At 45.6% G+C, this 22122-nt stretch overlaps 4 protein-coding genes across 18 annotated transcripts in view; 1 reads left to right on the forward strand and 3 right to left on the reverse strand.

Moving 5' to 3' along the window:
* Nucleotides 1–4354, reverse strand: part of pi4kaa (phosphatidylinositol 4-kinase, catalytic, alpha a) — a 29475-nt gene extending 25121 nt beyond the window's left edge. For 2 of the 3 annotated variants that reach the window (XR_002166418.1, XM_019856379.1), the window contains exons 1-12: nucleotides 4154–4354; nucleotides 3308–3424; nucleotides 3141–3234; nucleotides 2936–3024; nucleotides 2755–2827; nucleotides 2404–2681; nucleotides 2106–2172; nucleotides 1883–2031; nucleotides 1725–1790; nucleotides 1298–1394; nucleotides 1027–1218; nucleotides 840–940 (exon numbers count right to left, since the gene is read on the reverse strand). Coding sequence is in view for 2 of the 3 variants with exons in the window: in XM_019856379.1 (XP_019711938.1) it covers nucleotides 840–940; nucleotides 1027–1218; nucleotides 1298–1394; nucleotides 1725–1790; nucleotides 1883–2031; nucleotides 2106–2172; nucleotides 2404–2681; nucleotides 2755–2827; nucleotides 2936–3024; nucleotides 3141–3234; nucleotides 3308–3424; nucleotides 4154–4252 (1422 nt within the window). In the remaining variant the exon portion in view is untranslated. The remainder of the gene's footprint in view (nucleotides 1–839; nucleotides 941–1026; nucleotides 1219–1297; nucleotides 1395–1724; nucleotides 1791–1882; nucleotides 2032–2105; nucleotides 2173–2403; nucleotides 2682–2754; nucleotides 2828–2935; nucleotides 3025–3140; nucleotides 3235–3307; nucleotides 3425–4153) is intronic. The other variant, XM_019856380.1, reaches the window with a different exon arrangement.
* A 99-nt stretch (nucleotides 4355–4453) lies between these two features.
* On the reverse strand, nucleotides 4454–12622 carry slc25a1b (slc25a1 solute carrier family 25 member 1b). Its single transcript, XM_019856399.1, has 9 exons — nucleotides 12196–12622; nucleotides 9118–9225; nucleotides 8916–9015; nucleotides 7793–7931; nucleotides 7640–7724; nucleotides 7342–7446; nucleotides 6600–6715; nucleotides 6445–6518; nucleotides 4454–6016 (listed from the first exon to the last, which is right to left on the reverse strand). Exons 1-9 carry the CDS (start codon nucleotides 12311–12313, stop codon nucleotides 5902–5904), a joined length of 960 nt encoding a protein of 319 aa, XP_019711958.1. The 5' UTR covers nucleotides 12314–12622; the 3' UTR covers nucleotides 4454–5901.
* A 652-nt stretch (nucleotides 12623–13274) lies between these two features.
* LOC109507165 (voltage-dependent anion-selective channel protein 2) lies at nucleotides 13275–17427 on the forward strand. Of its 3 annotated transcripts, none has more exons than XM_019856401.1 (10): nucleotides 13275–13658; nucleotides 14070–14140; nucleotides 14848–14897; nucleotides 15080–15082; nucleotides 15398–15550; nucleotides 15631–15683; nucleotides 15761–15982; nucleotides 16363–16513; nucleotides 16597–16654; nucleotides 16843–17427. In XM_019856401.1, the coding sequence occupies exons 2-10, from the start codon at nucleotides 14074–14076 to the stop codon at nucleotides 16932–16934; spliced, it is 849 nt and encodes a 282-aa protein (XP_019711960.1). In that variant the 5' UTR covers nucleotides 13275–13658; nucleotides 14070–14073; the 3' UTR covers nucleotides 16935–17427. The 3 variants fall into 3 exon arrangements, with proteins under 3 accessions (XP_019711960.1, XP_019711961.1, XP_019711959.1); XM_019856400.1 differs by having other exon boundaries at nucleotides 13277–13563; XM_019856402.1 differs by lacking the exon at nucleotides 15080–15082 and having other exon boundaries at nucleotides 13275–13563.
* A 92-nt stretch (nucleotides 17428–17519) lies between these two features.
* tor4aa (torsin family 4, member Aa) lies at nucleotides 17520–22122 on the reverse strand. Of its 11 annotated transcripts, none has more exons than XM_019856386.1 (5): nucleotides 21750–22122; nucleotides 21585–21627; nucleotides 20348–20394; nucleotides 19794–20222; nucleotides 17520–19249 (listed from the first exon to the last, which is right to left on the reverse strand). In XM_019856386.1, exons 1-5 carry the CDS (start codon nucleotides 21957–21959, stop codon nucleotides 18410–18412), a joined length of 1569 nt encoding a protein of 522 aa, XP_019711945.1. In that variant the 5' UTR covers nucleotides 21960–22122; the 3' UTR covers nucleotides 17520–18409. The 11 variants fall into 11 exon arrangements, with proteins under 11 accessions (XP_019711945.1, XP_019711947.1, XP_019711948.1 ...); XM_019856388.1 differs by having other exon boundaries at nucleotides 19794–20219; nucleotides 21750–22120; XM_019856389.1 differs by lacking the exon at nucleotides 21585–21627 and having other exon boundaries at nucleotides 19794–20247; nucleotides 21750–22121.

The following is a 22122-nucleotide window of genomic DNA, read 5'->3' on the forward strand; positions in this document are numbered from 1 at the left end:
GTCGAACTTGGAACCAATTTTAACCTTTACAGTGACTTTTCTGTCAAGCCAGTCCAATCGGAATTTATTCTTGACATTTGAGTCAATTTCTAGGATTAAAGACTCCTGATCTTTCGTCAAAAATTTCGTAATTCCGCTCAAAACGATCCCAGAACAATGAATTTGCGAGACGAACAGGCCGCCATGAATCAGGTAAAACAATATGTTACATGCAATTTGATTGGTCCAATCGCTTGTAGTTAACCAATTGCTGGGCCGTTTATAATCGAGCTAAGACTTCCGCAACAAATAATGCCTTCAGTGATCTGATTAGTTGAAGCTTTCATACACGTCCAATCGCAGGGCTGTTTACAAACGGAAAACGGAGAGACTGTTCGGGAGAGCTCGTGAAAACTCGACGATAAGGTACCTGACCGCCCCTAAAATTTTCTCAACGGATTTAGACGATTCACAAAAATGATCAATTTAAGAAATAAAACGGCGGATTTCCGCGAATCCGCGGAAAATTGCCATGTATGCATACTTAAATGTTCAGATATTAAGATTTGAATGAGGCAAAATAACATGCTTTTTCTCTCAAATATATTGTTAGAACCATTTGTTTCAGATGTACTGTAATTATTTTCTGTATAAAAATTAATTTGGTGTTCAAAAAGTCTTTTTTCAAACTTCAGTCTTGAAAAAGAGGGGGTCGTCTTATAATCAGGGCCGTCTTATATTCGGGCCAATACGGTACATTCGTAAAATGACTTAAGCCACGAGCGCGAAATAAATAAATAAATAGATAGATAAATAGATAAATAGATCGATAGATAGGGGAGTCGGTTGGCGCTCGTTACCTGCAGGCAGCAAATGAGGAGGGGCATATGGGCGATGATGACTTTACTGGAGGTCTTGGACTGCAGCTTCTCCGACAGCTTGCTGCAAAGATTCTCAGCTCCTGCGGGCAGTGTTGAGAGAGAAACAAAATGAGGTCGAGTGCCGCCGCGTTGGCGCGGGACCGGCCGGTTGACGGAGGCTTCTCACCCTGCTCCTCTGTGACGGCCCACACCATGAGGTCCACGCAGGCGGCGTTGGCCTGGCAGCGCAGCTTGAGCGGGCTCAGCTCACTCTGGAGGTACTCCACGTCGTGCAAGATTCTCTGCAGCTCCGACTGGCTGCTGCTGAATTGCTCCAGCACAAAGTCGTGCACCTCCTTCACGAAATCCGTTTGGAGGTCTACTCGCAGAGGAGGTGGGAAGCGGGTGAGTTGAAGGAAAAGGCAAAAAAAAAAAAAGGAAAGAAGACCACGACTGACCTTTCAGGTTGTACAGGGTGTCTCGGAGCATTTTGAATATGGCCACGTAGAGAGGGTCACTGAAGGTTTTGTAGTACACATGAAGACCAGGATTGGACTGGGAAGAGATCATAAAAGTGATTGGATTGATTCAAACACTGCAGCCTTGCACCCCAAGGTTGACAATAGGGACCGGTTAGGCCTTAGGCCCGAGAGAGGTTTAACCACTTGAAATGAGACTGCTCCATAATATTGATTGGGATAGAGTGCTAAAAGTATGTGTGTGTGCATGAAAGCCACGTTAGTTGCTCCAGAAGTTGATATGAATCTCGTTGGTGTTTTTAAATAAGACAAGGATTTTGAGGGGGCTGCCTTGTTTCTTGATCCCCCGACGAATAGCAAAGGGTCCGCTGTACTCATGTTTTCAAGCGTGAAGCCCCAGTCTTACCTCCAACAGTTCTGCCAAGGTGTCATCCAGTGACTTCAAAAACGACTCTGAGACGATGTCTTCAACCTGGTGAAGACAACGCCAGTGTGACGTGTTCAGATGGTGAATCAGCACGCGTGTGTGTGTGTGTGTGTGTGTGTGCGTGCGGTTTCACGGACCATGTGTAGGAGCTGCCTGAGCGTGTCCAGGGGCACGCGAAACTCCCCGCCGCTGCTGCCGGTGAAGAGAGGTGAAGCGGAGAAGCTCGAGCTGATGGTGGAAAAGTAGTAGTCCGGGTCTACTGAGCTTCCGTCGGGAAGGTACGAGCCTGGACAGCAGTTCATTTTTGGGTCAATTACGCATGGGCGTGAATTGTATTACGGTGACGACTGGAAACTTCACCTTCAAAGTATGGCGCTGAGGGGTCTGCCGGGGAGCTCGGGGTCAGCCTGGTCCTCTCTGGACTGGCCTGTCAACAAATGATTGAATGAGTGTGAGAACATGTCCGCTGTCTTTTATAGCGAGGGCATGCTACCGACATTGTAAGCTAGCCAGCTTGCTAGCCACCTCGCTAGCTATCGTACTTGTTTGAACATATCTTGTCAAGTCAAATTTTCCTGTTTTATTTGGAAATCATTTTTCTTGAATCAAGTAATACATTTATCATTGAAATGCTTTGTTTCCTTAGCTCAGTGTATACCTGTTGAGATACGGAGGACACGGAGCAGCTCTTGCATCTCAGGGTGTCACCCGGGCACACGGTGAGGAAGGAGCTGGGCAGGATGGAGCGGAAGTCGTTGAAGGAGCGTCGCCGTGCGGCGTCGCTGTCGTCCGCCGCCGTCATGGGGGGCACGGCCGGCCGCGGGAACAGCTTGGACAGCAGCGGCTCGTCCGTGTTGCTGTAGCGGCCGAAAGCTCGCGCCACGCCCAGCAGCGCGGGGACCGTGTAGCGGCAAGTGTAATCTACGTAGTTGGGACCTGAAAGCAAAATAGACAGTCAGTTTAATGGAGGCCTGCACCTGGATGAGGATGGAGGAGGTGCGTGGCACACCTTTATCGTGAGACTGGGGGTTCTCGCACAGCTCTTGCAGGACTTGCATGACCTCCATGATGGTCTCCAGAATCTGATGCGACAGTAACACCATCACACCGCTTTGACAAAACTTGCACACAGGTACACAAATGCTGACACGCGCACACACACACACACACACACACACACACACACAGACCTGTCCACGCAACGTTTCATCTCGCTGGGCAACGTCCGACAGCAGCGTCACGAGACAAAAGCTGAAATTCTCGGCAATGGGAAGCGTCCCTACAGGAAATCGTAACGTGATTAAGTGCAGCGCATTGAAGCCGATATGGAAATGAGTCTGGAACACAACCAAATGTGGAAAAAAAGCCAGCCAGTGACTACTTTTCTGGTTTTACCTGGTCCTTTGCGTTCCGAGCTCTCCTCAATCCACTGAACTCTTGGAAGTCCTCTGAGCAGTCCCAAAAGGTAGGGCACGATGGCATCTTTGTGCTGAAATGGCAGCGCCACTTTGAGATTCCAAAAAAGGGAGCGGACGTCCTGACAGTGTCAGCGTGGTGCTCACCTGCAGGTTGGATTCCACCAGGAAAATCCCGAGGGCCAGCACGCCGTCCCGCCGCCTCTCATCTAGCTGGAAAACTCCTCGCACGTCCACGGGACACATGCATTGTAACTTCTGCACCTGCCAGTATAACACATAACGCACGGGAGGACAACATTTATCACAAAGTGGCGCGTGCCAGTTCATCATATAATCTGCAGTGGTTACTAGAATAATTTAAAAGGACAAAGCAAAATTTGTGATTTGCTTCTGTGTTTTAGATTGCTATCCTGATGCAAACACTCATCCTCTTTTGGGCTTCAGGTTCCTCGATGTTGTCTGGTTCTGTGTTTAGAAAGCTTTCCAATGATAACGGTGTTATAATAGGATGAAGATGAAGGAAGTTATAAAAGTTTGAAACTCGGATTGAACAGAAAAGGTCACACCTACATTCTAATTGACCACCATTGACTAGACGTTGGGTAGAAATTGCTGCAATTTCACCGTTTTACAGTCATAACTTTCTAAGTATTTCTAACTGGAAAACAAATTTTACACAGCGGAATCGTCTAAAGAGCATCTGTCTGACAACGCTGGTTATGTCAATCAATCTGTGCACGTTGCGAGCGAACTCCGTATGAAGGTGACAGATGTAGGTGGTGGATTATGGACTGTCATTATTCGACTTCAGTTTATGACTACGGCTTCATTCAGTCACCTAAGACCTGACTCGTCTCTAATAAACCTACCCATTAAATAGTCAGAACTGAGTGAGGCAAAATTCACATTCAAAAGAGACAAGTTGAAGTCGGGGCCGCCCTCGAGCCCACTTTGCGTTCAGTTAGCATGGAGGCTAAACGTCGTGCTAACCTTGTCGAGCGGCGCCTGCCGGTGAGCCGCCAGCGAGCGAGCCAGCGACAGGACGGTGTTGAAGTAGAAGCCCCGGCTCCCTTCTCCGCGGAGAGTCATGCTGGCACTCCCCAAGGTTAAATCGGCAGCAACACGAAGGGCCGCGGTACCATCTTTTGCATTTTGGCCCAAGCAAAATGACGCGCCGACAAATACGGCGAACGAGTAGGACCAAAAAGCGCCAAGCAAGGTCACGCAAAAAAATAAATAAATTAAATAAACCAACAACAACAAAAATAACAGGTCAACATGAAGCAATGGTTCGAATTTCAGCCGATTTTATTTGTCAACAGTCACAGTATAACCAGTAATAAGACTTAAGGCACAGGAATGATACTATGATGTCAGCATCTGTTAAGACAGGGGTTCTCAAACTGGGGTATCTGGACTCCTGGGTGTTCGCAAAAATATTTGCAACAAGCTATGGTCCAAAGTTAAATCTGAGGACCGGCGCTTGCTAAAAGTTGTCTGTGTTTTTTTTTATGTATTCATCAATTCTCAGACATGTTGGTCATGATAATTCACAAAGTGCTGTCATATTTTTTAAGCCATTGCAAGAATGGACATCCCTACATTAATGATTTTTTAAAGGCATATTGTTAAGAGAATATATTATAGCACCAAATATTTAGAGAGTCTAGGTCACTTTCAGAATAAAAGAATACTATGAGAATAAAGCGAATAATTGACCCCCCCAAGCAAAACACTTTGGCATTGCCAATCGATCAGGGGTGCACAAGTCCGGTCCTTGAAGTTCTGAGAAACCTAATAATGATCCTGATCATTTGAATCGGGTATGTTGGAAGAAGGAAACATTTGAAACAGGCTGGATCGGCATCTCACGGAGCGGACTTGGGCACCCCTGCTCTAGATAGCGGCAAATCAAAGTCTCTTCGCCATAGTTCAAACCAAGCTACCACAAGATGGCTTCGCTGTCAGGGGTCCCTGGACCCAAAACGTTTAAGAACCCCTGTGTACTGGAATACAGAAGTCACGATCAAGGCATGTATATGAAGGCCAGGCTGGCGCTGAGATCATCAAGTAAACTAGCAAGTGCACCGCGTGTAAACACACCCACAAACTCTGATATGGCACATTGGACATCAGGACAGAAAAAGGCAATTAGTATCATAAAGTTAATCTGACATAAACTCTTAAAGGCACCCAGCTTCTGTGGAATGGCATAGAAGGCACTATAAGTGGAATTCCTTTTTTTAATTGTTCTGAAAAGGCAAAAAAAAAAAAAAAAACATTATGCTGACTAGATTCATGTAACTCAGAAAAAAAAACTCAGAAATGACAACTAATAGGCACTTCAAGGCTGAATCCTTTCCATCACATCTCATTTATAAAGAAAATCTATGTCATTGCATACGTAGGAGGACTCTAAAATACTCAAGTATCATTTTGTGGTCATTTAATGTGTCACCTTCTTTCCTCTAATTAAGAGAAAGTTGTTGCTGTGCTGTTTTCCGTTCCGACGCTTAACCTCCCTTCCTGAGTCACTTCCACATTTCAACACGGTCAGCAAGCTCCAGCCCTTTTCCTGACAACGCTGCTTCTGCTGCACCTCATTACACTCTAAATAAAAATCACAAAGCCAACCATGACTTTTCATTTGCACGCCTCTGATAACTCAGAGGTAGACAGGAGAAGAACTAAGAACTGGAGAAAACCGGTTTAGGACGGTCCAGAAGTGTTCGCCCGTGTCAGTCTGTCTTCCAAACTATGTTGAGAATCTTCACCACCTCCTCGTAGATGATGAAGACGATGGCCACGTCCAAGCAAACCCGACCCAGACGAGGTACGGTGCCTTTGTAGAACCTGGACAAGTGCAGTAAAAATAGTCAAAAATGCCTATGAGCTAATATTTGTTCAATGTATTTGTTTATAAATTACATAGGTGGACCTAAGACGGTATCCTGAGGTGTCCCACTGTGCTCGTCAGGCTTCAGATTTATGTTTTGTTGATACGATGAAGCAGTCTAGCAACAACTGTTTAATGGTGCAATACATCACACATCACAATGCGCCGATGAAACATCCAACTAGTTTTTCAAAAGTAACTACGATTCATATGCTGGTATGCCTGAAGTCAACTGTTACTATTTTTTTACATAGAAAAATTGTGCCTCATCGTGTCACAGCTCACTCTATTTGCTACCTTTAAAATACAAAACATTTTGATCAATCAACCCACGGCAAAATCTTAGCATAACTAACTGGTCTAAATGCACAAGTGTCCCACTTACGCCTTGGGCCCCTCATGCTTCATGATTTTGATGGCGCAGTCCAGGGTGCCTCTGTACTTGTGCGCTTCCAGACCCTGTAGACGCACAGTAAGCCCATAGTGATACGTTTACATTTTGCCAAGCGGTCAAAAAGTCAACAAATTTAATAAACCCACCTGCATTCGAGTTTTGACCACATCCAGCGGTGTGTTTCCGAATACACTGGCCGCTCCGGCGACCGCTCCGAACATTCCCGTTATCAACGGGTTAATGGATTTGTTTGGGTTGTCGCCTTGATCGTACAAAGGAAAACAATAACAATCAATAACACTAGTTTTGTGATAAGATAATACTGTACATTGGAGCCTTGAGAGTTTTCGAGATACGAGCCGTGGTTTGGACAATTAAAATAATTTTTGAGACACGAGCACCGTATGGTGGCAGCGAACTCAACTCACTTCACAGCAAGCAACGGTGTTCAAGCAGTTTATTGCCACACCATAATAATTTTGTCTTGGGAATGTCTGTTTAGCTCAATGCTAACAAACAATGTAAAACGGCATACGCAAGCTAATGAAACTAGCCTCGGTGCTACAGTATTTAAAACTCTATAAGCAATGGATATTTGAACACAAGCTGTGGAGCAACCCTTGTAGAGGATACGAATACTCGCAGGCATGTATTCTTTATCCTCCGCGAAGAACGACCAATAGAACTGCGGCATGCTTAGGAGTGGACATCGCCATAAATATGCACCAAAATAAAAATTGGCTGATTTTGCGCCGATTGTAAAAAAAAAAAAGCTAATAGGGTCTGGTTAATGGGTTGGACCCTTCTAGCGTGGTCATGAAATGAAGTGACCAATGCATTTGTCTCACTGATGAAGCAGCATGTGGCTCCGGGATGGGCGGTTTATACCTTTGTACCAGTTCCTGAGAGAGGTCATGACATAGAAGCGGATGGCCTGGTTGGAGCCTTGTTTGAGAATGGTGGCCGTCAAACCTTGGTATGTTCCTCCAAGACCTGCGCGGCATCCACAAAGGTCAAGCAACGAAGCGGAGGAAAAAAAAAAGCGGCAACAGCACCTCCAGTCAAGACTGTTTGAATTGCTATTTTTTTCCTGCCATTGTATTCACATTCACATGTGTGTTTTTATTCGTTATTTCTGCATTTTTATGAAGCGGTCTTGACTAGTTCGGCTCTGTTGTTCTCTCACCTTGAGTTCTGATGATCTCGCGCACGCCATGAAAGAATCCCTTGTACTTGGGATTGGCCGACGTCTGGTCGTGGATGAATTTGACCTGAGAGGCAAACGGAAAAATAAGCGCACAGCACGTGTGCATGAGCGGCACCGGCGGCGATGCGTAACCTTGACGGTCTCCATGGGACACACGACCAGCACGGCCTCGGCCACGCCGGCGCCCAGGCCGCACAGGAAGCCGCGCTTGCTGTCCAGCTTGCCGCTCTGGTCGCGCATCTTGTTGCTCAGGAACTCAAAGACGCCGAACCTGGCGGGAAAATGGACGGCAGGTTCTCCATTTGAGTGCAACTTCAAACGCGCCAATAAACTGGCAGTGTCTGTTTCCACTGCCGGTAAACGTTTTGAATTAAGAGTATGATTAAAATACATTTTTAAAATTTGTATCGTTTTCTCATGTTATGTCTACTTATCTCATATTTATTTTTCTATTATTCATGTGGGGGTCACCATTTCTTCATTTTTAATGATTTCTTCAGCCATCAGATGTATTTGTTTTGATCATTATTCCGGTTATTTTATAATTACTTTATTTTTTAACATTATTTCTGTATTTAATATTTCTAATTGACATTTCTATAATTCTTCTCTTTCTTTATTTTCTGCCAGTATTTCCGTGTTAATCCTGATTTCTGTATCCTGAATCATTATTTCTGTATTCCATCATTTGTTTTGTCTTTTTAGTCTTTATTTCTATATTTTTGTAATTTTGTTTTAGTCATGTCTGTATTTTTATGGGTTTTTTTTTTAATAACGACTTCTGTATTTTAATCTCCATTTCTTAATCCTTATTTCTGTGTCTTAATTTCAATCTCTTATTCTGTATTTCTTAATCCTGGAATTTTTAATCATCCTTTCTGTATTTTTCCCTCGTTATTTTTGTTGTAATCAACGCTGTATTTTAATCATAGTTTCTGTATTTTAAAAAAATTATTCCTGTCATTTTGAAATTATTTCTGTATTTCATTATTTTTTGCAACAAATATCTTTTTTAATCAAGAATTAAATTTGTAATGACATGTTCTGTAATATTTTTCCCCTTTTTGGCATACTATCCAATGAAAAGCAGTTTTTAGTCTGGGGAAAAAAAAAAAAAGAATGGAGAAAAAAAATGGTTTCATCGGACAATCTTCAGCCACTTCTTCACTTGAGACCAAACGTGAATCAACTTGCCTCAGTTCGTCATGACTACGCGATGGAGGACTGAACGGACGATTGCCATTTGGACGCGTACCTGACGGCGGCTTTGGGAATGGAGCCGTAGAGCAATGAGCTGAGACCGCGATAAAGACCCCTGACGCCATGCCCGTTGACCGTCTGCTTGACGCAGTCGCCTGAGCCACCAACATGAAAAAAAATATAATAATAATAAAACGGCAAATGTGAACATCGCCCGGGGAAACAGGAGGCCGGCGTGCAAAAGCGTCTGCACTGACCGATGCCTTTGTACTTGGGCGGGTTGGCCTTCTCGTCCAGCTGCAGCTGCGTCTTGACGTACTCGGTGGGGAAGGTGATGCAGATCTCGATGCCGCCGGCGATGCCGCCTGCATTGCGGCACAAATATCGGCGGAAAAGGGGGGCGAATATGAGAAAGACTTGCTGAAAAGTCGGGGTATACATGTCAACATTTCTCCTGATTTTGGTGATTTTATTGTGAAAAAAAAAGCAATGATGCACTTAAAAAAATGTAAGTTTGAAAATATTCGGTGAAAATGTGGGAATGAGTTCTGTACACGTCCTGCATAAACAAACAGGTTCATGTTTGGATGGTTTGAAAGGGTCGAGGAATATGGAAGGAGGCGGTTAAAATATTCTTCCATTTTTTTTTTTTTTTTAATTTTGTGGTGCAAATGTGAAATTGTGGGAAAGCGGATTTTTTGCATTGGGCGAAATACAATCCCTAACCTCGTGAATTTGGGGAACATTTGGAAGTTGCAACAGTTTGAATCGATCAAGAAATGTGGAAAGAAGTAACTGTCAAATGTCTGCAAATGTCGCCTTTGGGTGACGAATATCAAATTAATTTGAGAATTTTAATGGTGAAAAGGTGGGAAGTTGGTTCATGGGTTGAACCCTTCTAGCGTGTTCACGAAATGAAGTGAGCTGATAACTAATCCCCCCCCCAAAAATGCTTGAATGGTTTGATTGAAAAATGTGGAAAACCTGAAATAGCTGAAAAAAAAACATCTGAATTTGATGTGCAAGATCTCATCATTCACATAGCGGCTGCACTGATTGACACTTCCTTACATCTGAACTCCCTCAGCCAGTTCCACCTTAACATGCGGCGGCTTGCCTGCAGCCGATTGGCCGAGCGGCTGGCAGCGTGGTGGCCTGAGGACACGCCCCCTGGTGCCATTCCACATCAGGGCGGAGCTTTCCCAGCTCAAAAACAAGCAGCCCGCACACGCGACGTGTTGACTTGTCGCCGTCACACACAACTTAATTTCCATTTCCTCACCGATGTCAAACACATCAAACTTGTTCTGCGCACATTTGTCTTACTGAGTAACATATTTTCTTCCCCACTACATGAGCCATTTTTGGCCTACTAGTGCTAACGTAAGATGGATGCCAAGCATGCATTGCATATCCTTGATTTCCAGATAAAAGGTCCACAAAACGCGTATGTTCTTTGTCTTCGTTGGTAAGATAAATCAGCGAGCCCACTAGTAGAACAACTCTCAGTAGTAATGTTTATTCTACTGGCAGTGCCATTTTTGGGCTACTAGTGCCAATTTAAGATGGAAGTCAAGATGTCCATGCACTAGTTTGCTTGTCTACACAGGAAGAACACTGTAGCACACTCGTAGCACAAGTAAAGCAAACGTGTCTCACTAGTAACTTTTCTCGCAACTACTTCCACTTTTTTGCCTACTAGTGCAACTACTTACTAGATATCAAGAAGACCGATTAAATTAAATTAAAAGTGACAGTTGTGGAGGGGGGAAAAAAGTGTTAATAGTACTTTGTAAAACACTATCATGGTTCTACTAGTGCACGGCGACAATAGGTTGGATGTTTGTATGGCTTAGTCAAAAAATAAAAAATAAAATAAGGTGAATTGTCTTACTAGTGAGGGCTAAGAACAGCCTCGTACAAGCACCTTAACCCATAAGAGCCCAGACCCATTTTTCCAAAAGGTTTTGATGGGTTAAAATCAGACAAAAAGTTTTGAAAAAAGATACTGGGGAGTTCAAACTGTTTGTTACACTGGTGTCACCGTGGGCTCTTATGGGTTAAGATGGATGTCAAGGATATGCAATAAATACAATTCCCCACTAAGATGGACACACCCGCGTGTCAGCTAGGACCAGGATTCCATTCTGGACTTCACATTGCTGGAAAATACACACAAGAAGCAGTTCATCTTAAAAGTGGGGCACGAGCCCACAGGAATGTTTAATGAAAAAATAAATAAATAAATTCAGCCCCGGAGGCTACTTTGGCCTGGCAACATGAAACTTGGTTGGAAAGTTTATCATAACTAAACGCATTTTAGGCTCATCTGGGACATTTCTTGGCCTCTTTCAGTGGCTAACCTGTGTTTAGGCAACAACGCTAGTTGGATTCTCTTCAGCACGCCTGCTGCTACACAAACTGAGTCCCGCTGTGTTATCAGGGTATTGTGCTTTGTCATTGCAGTGTGTGTGTGTGTGTGTGTGTGTGTGTGTGTGTTGGAGAGGGCCTCTCGGCACACAGTGCAAAGGTCATGGAGTCCACATACACAAGTAAAAAGAACTTTTGGACTTTCTGTTTGAGCGAGTGCTCACAGTGTCAAAACAAGGTTATAGTAATGACTGAATCGACTGTGCTCGATTTGACATATTCAAAGAAACACGTTCAAATTCATGCTTCACGTGTTTAAAGTCACCTGCAAAGCAATCAACAGGTTCTAAAAAGTAATGCTCTTCATTTGCACTGTACAAAAACATTGTTGTACAATTTTCCTTTAATAATAAGATAATATAAGATTAGACCATTCTGACATTAACATGCAATATTAGAGGGAAACGTGTGTGATAGTCAGAAATATTTTTTTTTCAAGGGCTATGCTAACATACCTCATTTTACATCATTGCCACCTAGTCAGGAGAATACACATTTCACTATTTATTTGCTACAAAATATTGACTCATTGGCCACACACTTGAAAAATTAAAAAAATGTTATAAAGTATCTACTTTAAATAATGTCATGGGATATGTTTAGCATTTGTTTGCTACCCAAGCACAAATAATTATTTTTCCATGAATTGACTAAAGCCATTTTAATTCATGTCAATGCGGAAATTTGATAGATGGTTTTTTCACTTAAATTCATTTCATAGACGAGGAAACACGGACAAAATCAAAGTCAACAATATTACCAGATTTGCAATGCAGCGTAGTGCCTAACGTTGTTTGCACATCTTGTTTTGATAGTTTGGGCACGCCTTTTAGAAAGAACTTTGTGTTGACAACGTGCACAAAGTAATCTTGACTTGACTGAAGCATGCACAGCCGAATTGTTACCTGCCAGGATGGCTTTGCCAGGGTGGGTCAGCTTGGCTTTGCCTGCAGGGGCGGCGGCAGCGGCGAGGCTGTGCGTCCTACTGTGAAAAGGGTTCACGAAGCGCGGCTGTCCGGACATGATTGCGGTCGGTACCCCCCGGCCTCACTTGCGTGCTCAATTCGGCGCTCTGGGATGAAACCTTATGCAGACCCGCTGCAGCTTTGTGCACCGGGCGCGGTCCAAAGGGTGAAGTGCGCCCCTGACCATTGGACTTGGGACTGCACTCACTCGCTTCTTTCTTTCGGCCTTGTTAAGTACTTGTGACAGGGAAAAAGTTTTCCTCTGCTGTGCCTCCTCGCTGGTAAACGTCGAGTCAGAACTTCCTGCCGGGCGGGGCGAGACCGCGCACACCCCCATCGCATCGCACCCCACCTCCTTTTTAAAGGGTGCCCACCAACTAACATGACCTGCATAGACATGAATGCAAAAAATAAAAATAAAAAACCACGTCAACACCTATTAACTGCAGACTTCAAATTATCAAAAGTACACTTTAAGTATAAAACTCGAGCTTACGTTACGTAGTACGTATACGTATAATATAGTAGTATAACTGGTTTATCATGAAACTGCATTTGACCCACTCATGTAGATAAATAACCATTTATAAACACCTCTCAATATGTCGTGCATACATCATTTGAAACTACAACCGCAATATCAACACATTTTCAAGCGACTGTCTCGTTCTCTGACTTAAAATTAGCGCCTTAGTTAGCATGCTAGCTGTGAGGATATCGCTCTTGTCTCACAATTACCTGCTTCCCGTGACGTATTTCCGGAAACGTTTGACTGTCGTATTTGTCCCGCGGAGATTGTTCTCTTGGCTTTAGATAATGGCTCTTTGTTGTAAGGTGCACGCACAATGCGTTTTCGTCATTGTTTTTGTTTCATTTATTTCGGTCATTTTGCAAAATATCACAGAGACGAAGAACAAGTTGTGTGAACACAAGAGAAAGAAAGATTAACCTGAATTAATTTACTTTTATTAGAGTTTTTTAATCTCTCTTTTAATATAAATTATTGTATTTCAAATCATTTCCAAGCCTGTTTGGAAGCGAGAATATTTTTCCCCTATCTTCCAAAGCTATTTGGCCATTATTTCGGTGACGTGTTCCCCTAAATGGCGGCGGTATGTCTCTTGGCCTTGTAGTTGCTCTTTGGAATGAAATGGTCATCTCCGTGGCGCATGTGCAGTGGGTCTCCTTCTCAGTGCCCCCCGTCCTGGCGTCTAGTGACAGCGTCGAAAGAAGCTAGCTGTCAATCTGCTCAGCATCCTAACGCCACCACAAGGACCACGCCGGTTTCGTTGACGCCCTTTTGGATCGGTGAGCAGCATCCACGCGGACCCTTTGGTGTCTTCTTGTCGCCCGCTCTCACACGCTGGACATTTAACATCACTTTGATCGCGTTTCTGTTCAAGGTTAGCCCCTCGACTAGCGCCTAAAGGAGATTGAGCTAACGTTAGCTGACATTATGTAATGATGGCGAGCCTGGCATGCATCGTTTAATCCCGTCTTTTATACGCCTCTCTTCAACTTCACCAGGCATCTCATTGCGGCCTGCAGGTTGTGATTTGACATCAGCAAACGGAGGCTCGTTGGTGGGCTAGCTTGTTTGGTGGAGACCAGCTGTCACCCCCACAAACCTTTTGTCCCTTTGTGTCCTTTGTCCATCAGTAAAGATGCTGCATCGACCATTTGTTCAAACAGCAGTACACACACCGGGATTTGCGCGGAATCCTTTTTTTTTTAAATTTGCCTCCATATCACGCATTGCACAGCGATACGATTGTGCGTTGTTAAAGATATGTTTGTGGTCTTTTGCGTTGCAGCATCATGGCTGTGCCTCCTTCCTACGCAGACCTAGGCAAAGCTGCCAAGGACATATTCAGCAAAGGCTATGGTGAGTCGGCGCAATTTTGGCCTTGACTTGTTTGAGCCGGCCGTTGGAATGTGCAGGATAGCAAGAAGTCAACTGGCTTCAACTCAATAGGGTGTCAAAGTCACGCATTGGCATTGGTCACGCACTCGACTTCCCGACCAAGTCAGCATTGCAACTCACGACTAATGCTACTGACTACGTCAATGTGAAACACTGTTCCTCCTGGGTTACATCTGACTTATGTCAATGTTACTACACATTGGAAGTCCCGATACCGCCGCTGACCATATCAAACTCATGCATTGTTACTATTAACTCAACTTGCTGATACAATTTTACTCCCAACTAACTGGAATGACCACATCAACGTGTTATATTGTTACTGCTAAGGCGATTATGTTGGTATAATACCTGCGCCAACCGTATGAAGCTGACAATGCTTTAAAAAAAAAAACTGAAAATATGAAACTAACCTTCAGCGAAGCCCTTTTTTTTTTTTTTTAAATCGTGCATTCAAATTATATTAAAAAAAAATTCTAACACTAAAACTAATACAAATTCAGCTAAAAAAAAAACACTAAAAGTTAGCAAACCTGCACCAATAACTAATTGAAAAACTTGCTGTACCGACTCGGTCAACATTCGCACATATGCTAAGCTAACTGCTAATGACTTCCAAGTCATTAAATGCTCCCCTGCCTCTCGGTGATCATTGACGCTTCTTGCAGGCTTCGGATTGGTGAAGCTGGACCTGAAGACCAAATCCCAAAGTGGCGTGGTGAGCGTCTCCTCCTACTTCTTTGTTTTTCTCCAGACGCCTCCTAACAAAACTACTCCGCCCACCAACATGCATGATATCAAGTGTCTGAGGGACTATCTGCTCTCTGTCCCTATACCCTTTGATCTCCCCAATCCTCTCCTTGACTCCGCCCCCTCCTCAACGGGACCGTTGTGACGTAGATGGTAAGCCAGCCCCCGAGACCGTCATCATCACCGTCATCTTCGTACCATTTGATTCATTTCATCTTGTTTTTCCTATTTTTCATCATCGCCTCTTGTCTTCATCTGAGCGTTGATTCCGCTTTTTGTTGTTTTTCCTCACATTCTGTTCTCCAGTTTTCTAGACACCTCGCTCTGAAGAACTAAATTTTCTTTTTTTTCCCCATATCCTATCAGCATTGTGTAACGCAGTATTGTCACAGCAAATTTGCTTAACAGTGGTAGCGATGTCTAAAATAGTGCGATAGCTTTATTTTGCGTCTATGCGCGCACACGCAGGAATTCAACACGTCCGGATCGAGTAACACGGATTCGGGCAAAGCGTCAGGAAGCCTGGAGACTAAATACAAGATGAAGGAGTTGGGCCTGAGCGTCAACCAGAAGTGGAACACCGACAACACGCTGGCTACCGAGGTCACGCTGGAGGACCAGGTTCGTGCCGCCGGATGTGTGCGCACGCGCTAGCGTGTGCGTTTTCATAAAAGTGTCGCCACACTTGCATTTGCCGGCAGTTGACTCAAGGCCTGAAGGTGGCGTTGGACACGTCTTTTGTTCCTAACACGGGGTGAGAGCACGTCAGCTTTGTTTTGTTCTGCCCGTGGTGCCGCCGTGTTGAAAAGCAGGCGTGCTTTTCTGTTCCAGGAAAAAGAGCGGCAAGCTGAAGACGGGCTACAAACGCGACTACGTCAACCTAGGCTGCGACGTAGACTTCGAGGGCCCCGTGGTCCACGCCGCCGCTGTGCTGGGCTATGAGGGCTGGCTGGCCGGCTACCAGATGGCCTTCGACACGGCCAAGTCCAAACTGGCTCAGAACAATTTTGCGCTGGGCTACAAGGCCGGAGATTTCCAGCTGCACACCAACGTGTGAGTGAGCTGACAAACGACCTCATCACAGCGTGACCATATGATTGCTTGATGTCACTGCATGACATCAGAGGGACATCAAAACATTGCTTAACATGGCACGTAATTGCAACATCACATTGAGACAGTGATGTCAGAGCACAACAGCATGACATCACAGCATGACACGATCTAGTGTGATAGCTGTACGCGACAAAGTGACATCATCGTCACGGCATGATGACATGTAACATGCGAGGGCATGAAGTCAGAGCCGCGTGTCACTGGTTAGCATAGCGAGTCATCTTAGCACATAACATCAGAGTGAGACAGGGACATCACAGGATGATGTCATCGAAAACAGGTGTGACATCGCATGTCTTTTGTTGTTTTTGTTTCAGTAACGACGGCACAGAGTTCGGCGGCTCCATTTACCAGAAAGTCAACGACTCGCTGGAGACGGCCGTCACTTTGGCCTGGACCTCCGGCAGCAACAACACTCGCTTCGGCATTGCCGCCAAGTACAAAGTGGACGGCGACACTTCTGTGTCCGTAAGTTGACACCGCGTGTTGCACACGCAAACGGATCCCGTTGCTGTTGTTCTAACCATGTAGTTGTGACCCCCATCACACAGGCCAAAGTCAACAACGCAAGTCTCATCGGAGTTGGATACACTCAGAGCCTCCGACCAGGTCAGTACATTGACACAAACACAGATGGATGGATAATAAAAGTCTACACACCCTTGCCCAGTTTTGTGATACAATAAAAAAATAAATAAAAATACAAGACCATTAGCCTACTTGAACTTGGTCGTGTCACCAGTGCCAAAATGTGTTAGCCTAGCTCGTGGGCTAACACGTCCCTCTGCCCCTCGCAGGCGTCAAGGTCACGCTGTCGGCGCTCATTGACGGAAAGAACTTCAATGCCGGAGGTCACAAGGTGGGCATGGGTTTTGAGCTGGAGGCGTAGAGGAAGAAAAGAATAAGAAATGAGCCCCATCCCGTAGCCCCCCCCCCCCCACACACCCCCTCAACACGCCCCACATCCCACCAATCACACGCGAGCATGTTGACCGTGGAGATGATGATGATGATAACGACTGTTGTTGTGTGTGTTGTGGTGCTGCTTTCTCCTCACTGAGGATTTTGACTGACTGTGTGTGTGTGTTATGTCACTTCCTGTGGAGGGTTGCCCTGACGACCGGCTGTAGGACAAAGTGTCGCCACTAGGTGAAAACAATGCGGTAGAATCTTCTGCTTGTTATGATTACGATTTAGCAAAGATTGCTTTTCTACCAGATTGATGTCAGCTACTCAGACGACGTTCTACAAAAACACTTTTCACGGTCTTTGTGGCCCCTCAAAGCGCTCAATTTTTTTGTGTGTTGTCGTCATTGTCACTTAGACCTCATTTTTCCATGTCAACTAGGGCAATTATATAATTAAACATATTTAAAGCGGAAGGGCTTCTTTGTGTTCTTGTTTTTTAAAAATGTCCTACACTTCAACGTTTACATATGCCAATCATTTTACAACACTCGAGCACATAAACAGGTCCTTTAAAACAGGTTTAATGCCACAAAAGGAATTTCTAATGTGTCACTCTTTTGGCTGCGAATGTAACAAAATTAGAAACGTAGCATACTGTTGTAACCTCCTCCCGGGAAAGCTTCATTTAATTAACTTCCTGGTTGTCCTTCACTTTGATTTTGAGTCACAACGATTAATGACAATAGGAAGCTTGTGTCCTCCTCATACATTTTGATATTTCAGAAAATTCTGATACATGACGCTTGAAGCTGACTTCAGTTGTTTGCAATGAACCAACAGAGAACAAGTGGCTCTGTCCTGTCCTATCTTGCTCTACCGTCTCCCATCCTGTCCCATTTTGCTCAGCCTCGTCCTCCCTCGTCTCGCTTCATACTGTCCTGGTCTGTCATTATCTGTACTTTCGGAGTCCACCCTGTCCTGGAATTCCTTTTCCTGTCCAGTACTGTTCTCACTGAGCTTTGTACCATTCTGCCTTAACTGTAATGTCCTGTCCTGCTATGTCCTATCCCGTCCCCAGTGAGTTCTGTACCATTCTTTCTTAACTGTAATGTCCTGTCTGCTTTGTCCTCTCCCATCCTGTCATGCCCAATTCTGCCTTGTTCCGCCCCATTGTGCTCTGTCCTGTCCTGTCACATCCCCTCCTGTTCCAATTGGTCCTCTCCTGTCACCTTCCAGTCATTCCCCATCGTGCCTTACCCTTGCCAGTCACGCTCTGTCCCATCCTGTTCCATTCTATCCTTCTAATTTCTGTACCTTAACCCCGTCTGATCCTGACCAGTCCCCTTCCAGTCTTATCCCATTCTGTCCTGTCCTGTGATGTCATCTTGTGTGCCGCCCTTTCCTGCTGTGTCCTTCCCAGTCATGTCTTCTCGTACCCCATTTCGTCCTGCTCCCTTACAACAAATTGACCTTCGCCACCACCTGCTTGCATCCGGTGACAGAATACTCCCTCCCCCCTACAGCGGGATAGTACTGGATCTCCGCTGCCAGCTGCTCCATGTGGGCGCGGTTCGGGTAGAATCCCTCCCGGCTCATTTCGTCCATAAAACATTCCATCACGTGACTTCTCTCGAGTAGGCCCAGAGGCACGATGGTCACCTCGGCCCAGAGTGGGTGGCGACCCTCCAGGTAGCGCCGCAGCACAGGGGTCAAGTCCTGCGCCAACTGCCTGTGTTGGCCGTCGTGATTGGAGACGTTGTGCAGCAGGTGCTTGGTGATGTGCTCGTGTCCCAGGTTGCTGAGGATCACGTAGATGGCATTGAGGAACTGGTTGGGCTGGCCCGACCCCAGCAGGCCCAGCAGGGCGTCGAGGATCTCGCCGTGCATGTGCTCGGCCTCGTCCAACACGAAGAGCGGGATTTTCTCCTCGTGCTCGCCAAGCTCCACCGCCTCAGAGACCAGCGAGACCAGTTGCTCGGCGCAGCGCGGGGCGTCGGCCTCCAGGCCGCAGTGGTGCAGCATGAAGTACTGAAGCACCAGGGGCTCGCCCACCACCGAGCGGAAGTGTCCCGCCAGGAGGCGCCCCAGGTGGCTTTTGCCCACCCCACTGGGCCCGTGCAGAGACACCACCAGGGGCCTATTGTGCACGTACGTGGACAGGAAGTCCTTCAGGTGCCACATGAGTGCCTCCACCGCCCCCAGCTGGCCAAACACCTCCCTGCGCAGAGTCTTCTCCAGACCCTCCAGGTCGTAGCGAATCACGTGGTCGTCCAGGTTCTCGATGGCGTTGTACACCTGACGCGCAACAAGTTGCTTTAAGTGTGATTATTTGTATGACGGCTGGTAAAGACAAAATTGACAAAAGATTTTGAAGTCAGTGTAGTACGTGTGTTGACCTGTACGGAGAGGATGCTACTGTTGCATATAAAGCAAATAACGTCCGTATTTGTAATTAGTGTCGTGAATGTTGCAGTTATTGTAGTCAGTGTGTTTTGTAGTTAATATAATGAGTGTCTTTTGTAGTTTGTGTAGTGAGTGAGTTTTGTGATTAGTGTAATAAATCTGTTTTGCAATTGGAGTAGTGAGTGTGTTTGCGGTTAGTGTCGCTGTTTTGTAGTTACTGCAAAGAGTGAGTGCAGTTACTGAACTGTGTGTCGTCGTGGGTTTTGTAAATAGTTTGGTGAGTGTGTGACGTAGTTAGTCTACTCAGTGTAGCGAGTGTGTTTTGAAAAGCACTTGAGCGGTTACCTGTCCAATGAGTATGGCACTTAGCAGGAAAGCCAATACTGACAGTGTTTGTAGTTAGTATGGTGATTGTTTTGAAGATAGTGTTGCTCACCTGTACAAAGAGTATGGCGCTGAGGAGGTAGAGACAAAACTCTGTCGGACTGTGCCCCTGTCCGGGGGCTTTCCGGCGTCTCCTGTTGGGGTACAGCACCCTCCTCTTTCTCTTCCTCTTCTTCCTGGGGGGCGAGCAGGACGCCAGTGCAGGGACGCCGTCGAAAGTGAAGATCTTGGGGCTGGTGCGGGCCGGGGCCCCCGGGAGGGCCGCCATGGCCAGCGCCATCTCCTGGCGCCGTTTCTTCAGGGCCTGGTACTTGTGCTTGATGCGGATGACGGCGCGTAGCGTGGCCGACACGCCTGAGAGGCTGACGGCCACCGGCGGGGCCGTCCTGGCCTTGCTCTTGTCGTCCTCCTCCAGCTCCTCCTGCTCCTCGTCGTCCTCCGTGTGGGAGGTCGACGAGCTGCAGTCCTGATCCGTCATCTGCCGGAGAATTCTGAAATTATTCATCCTGGCGAGACAAGTCCAAAATCCTGACGACAAGGATAATCACCATTGGGGAATTTTATTCTCTGCTCAGAAGGGGGCGCAGCCAACGTGAGTAAACTCACCTCTGATTGGCCGTCGGGAGAGATGAACTTCCGGTGAACCAGCAAACCTGCCAATCACGGATCCTGTAAATCAATGACATTTTTCTGGTATTGTGTGTCCTGTGATATGTTACTACAACACACATTGCACCCAAAGGGTTAAACAGGATATACACTCACACACACACACACACACTAAAAAAAATTTTTGGCCTCTCTCCTATGATGACACAGGCCGCTTCCTGCAGCGTGACACACACACACGCACACACACACACACTTTGGACCTCTCTGCCATGATGACACCGGCCACTTCCTGCTGTGACACACACACACACACACACACACACACACACACACACACACACACACAGCATTCCTGGCATCTGGCCTGTCGGTGCTTCTGTTTGAATCAAAAGTTACACAATTTACAAATCAAGTGTGACAATGTTTAGACCATTTTTTATGACTTTGTTTAAATCTTAAAAAGCAGTTAAAATGGTCTTTTTCTTTTTTTTAAGTCTTCACTTTGGACTGGGTCTGGAAGATACAGGAAACAGGTGGAGCTCCTTGGAAAACACTTTTGCACAGATGGCTTGTGTTCATTGTGTAATAAAAAGAAATGTGGGTTTTGATACTGCCATTTGTCTCATGTCATTTTTTTTTGTGGAGGGGTGAGTGAGGGAAATGCCTGATAAACTTTCTCATGGAAGCTTGTAAACACTAACACGGCTAGGGAGGAAAAACACCACATGAGACGTGATGCAAAATTCACGCAGCAGTAAATGAGATCAGAAGTCGAGCTAAAAATGAAATACGGAGACTACAGACCAAGAAACACTCAAATGAGACATTGAGCTGTAGGAGATGTGGAAGACGAAGGTAGCTGAAACGTGAGAACCACCCCAGGCTATGAGAGACTCCTGACACAGCGCATGAGACACGGACGAGGAAATGAGATCAAATATATGGAAAACAAAAGTGCATGGAAAAAGTCAAGACGCGTCGCATGAGACACTGCGACATTAAAGACAAAAAAAAAATGAACTGAGACCCTGACACCAAAGTGTATGACAAGTGGAAGACAGTGTGTGAAACCCAAGAAAGAAACCCAGACGATGACAAACTGAAGTGAGAGTATATGAGACTCCGGTCCATGAGTGACTGAAGACAACGTTGATGAGAACACTGAAGACGTTGTGCATGAGAAATTCAAGCCGTGAGATCACATCGTTTTCAGGTTGCCGCAAGCACAAACCTGATGAGGCAGCCGCATTCCAAACGTCTCCTGGCTCTCCTTCCTCTCACACACACTCACACTCACACACACACACACACACCCACCTTACCAAACTTTCACACCAACAACACGCCTCCCGACTGTGCCACCCCCCTACAAAAAAAACAAAAAAACGGGACTCACCACTGATGTGTAATTCGTGCTCGCAATTCTAAACTTCTGCACTACTAAACTCCATTGTGTGTACCAGCCAACTTTGTGTGAGCGACCTGCTGGCGGCTCCGCCTCCTTCATCCTGCTATCATATGACAGCACGTTGCAACAGTTCCTCCTTTTGTTCCACCGAATGGAAAACGCAGTCAGCCCAAAAAAAAAAAAAAAAAAATTCAGCATTGCTATTCCAAGCACTGAACTACATACGTTATGTCCTACATTTGAAAAGTTGGTCTCTAAAAATGTATGAATTTATTCCTACCAATCTATTGCACTTATTTTAGCATTTGTCTTGGCTGCGCTGCTTTCAGTACATGTTTGTGGAGGTTTTTTTTTTTTTTTT

The sequence above is a fragment of the Hippocampus comes genome, unplaced genomic scaffold, assembly GCF_001891065.2.
Source record: "Hippocampus comes isolate QL1 unplaced genomic scaffold, H_comes_QL1_v1.1 scaffold213, whole genome shotgun sequence".
In the NCBI taxonomy this organism is placed as follows: domain Eukaryota; kingdom Metazoa; phylum Chordata; class Actinopteri; order Syngnathiformes; family Syngnathidae; genus Hippocampus; species Hippocampus comes.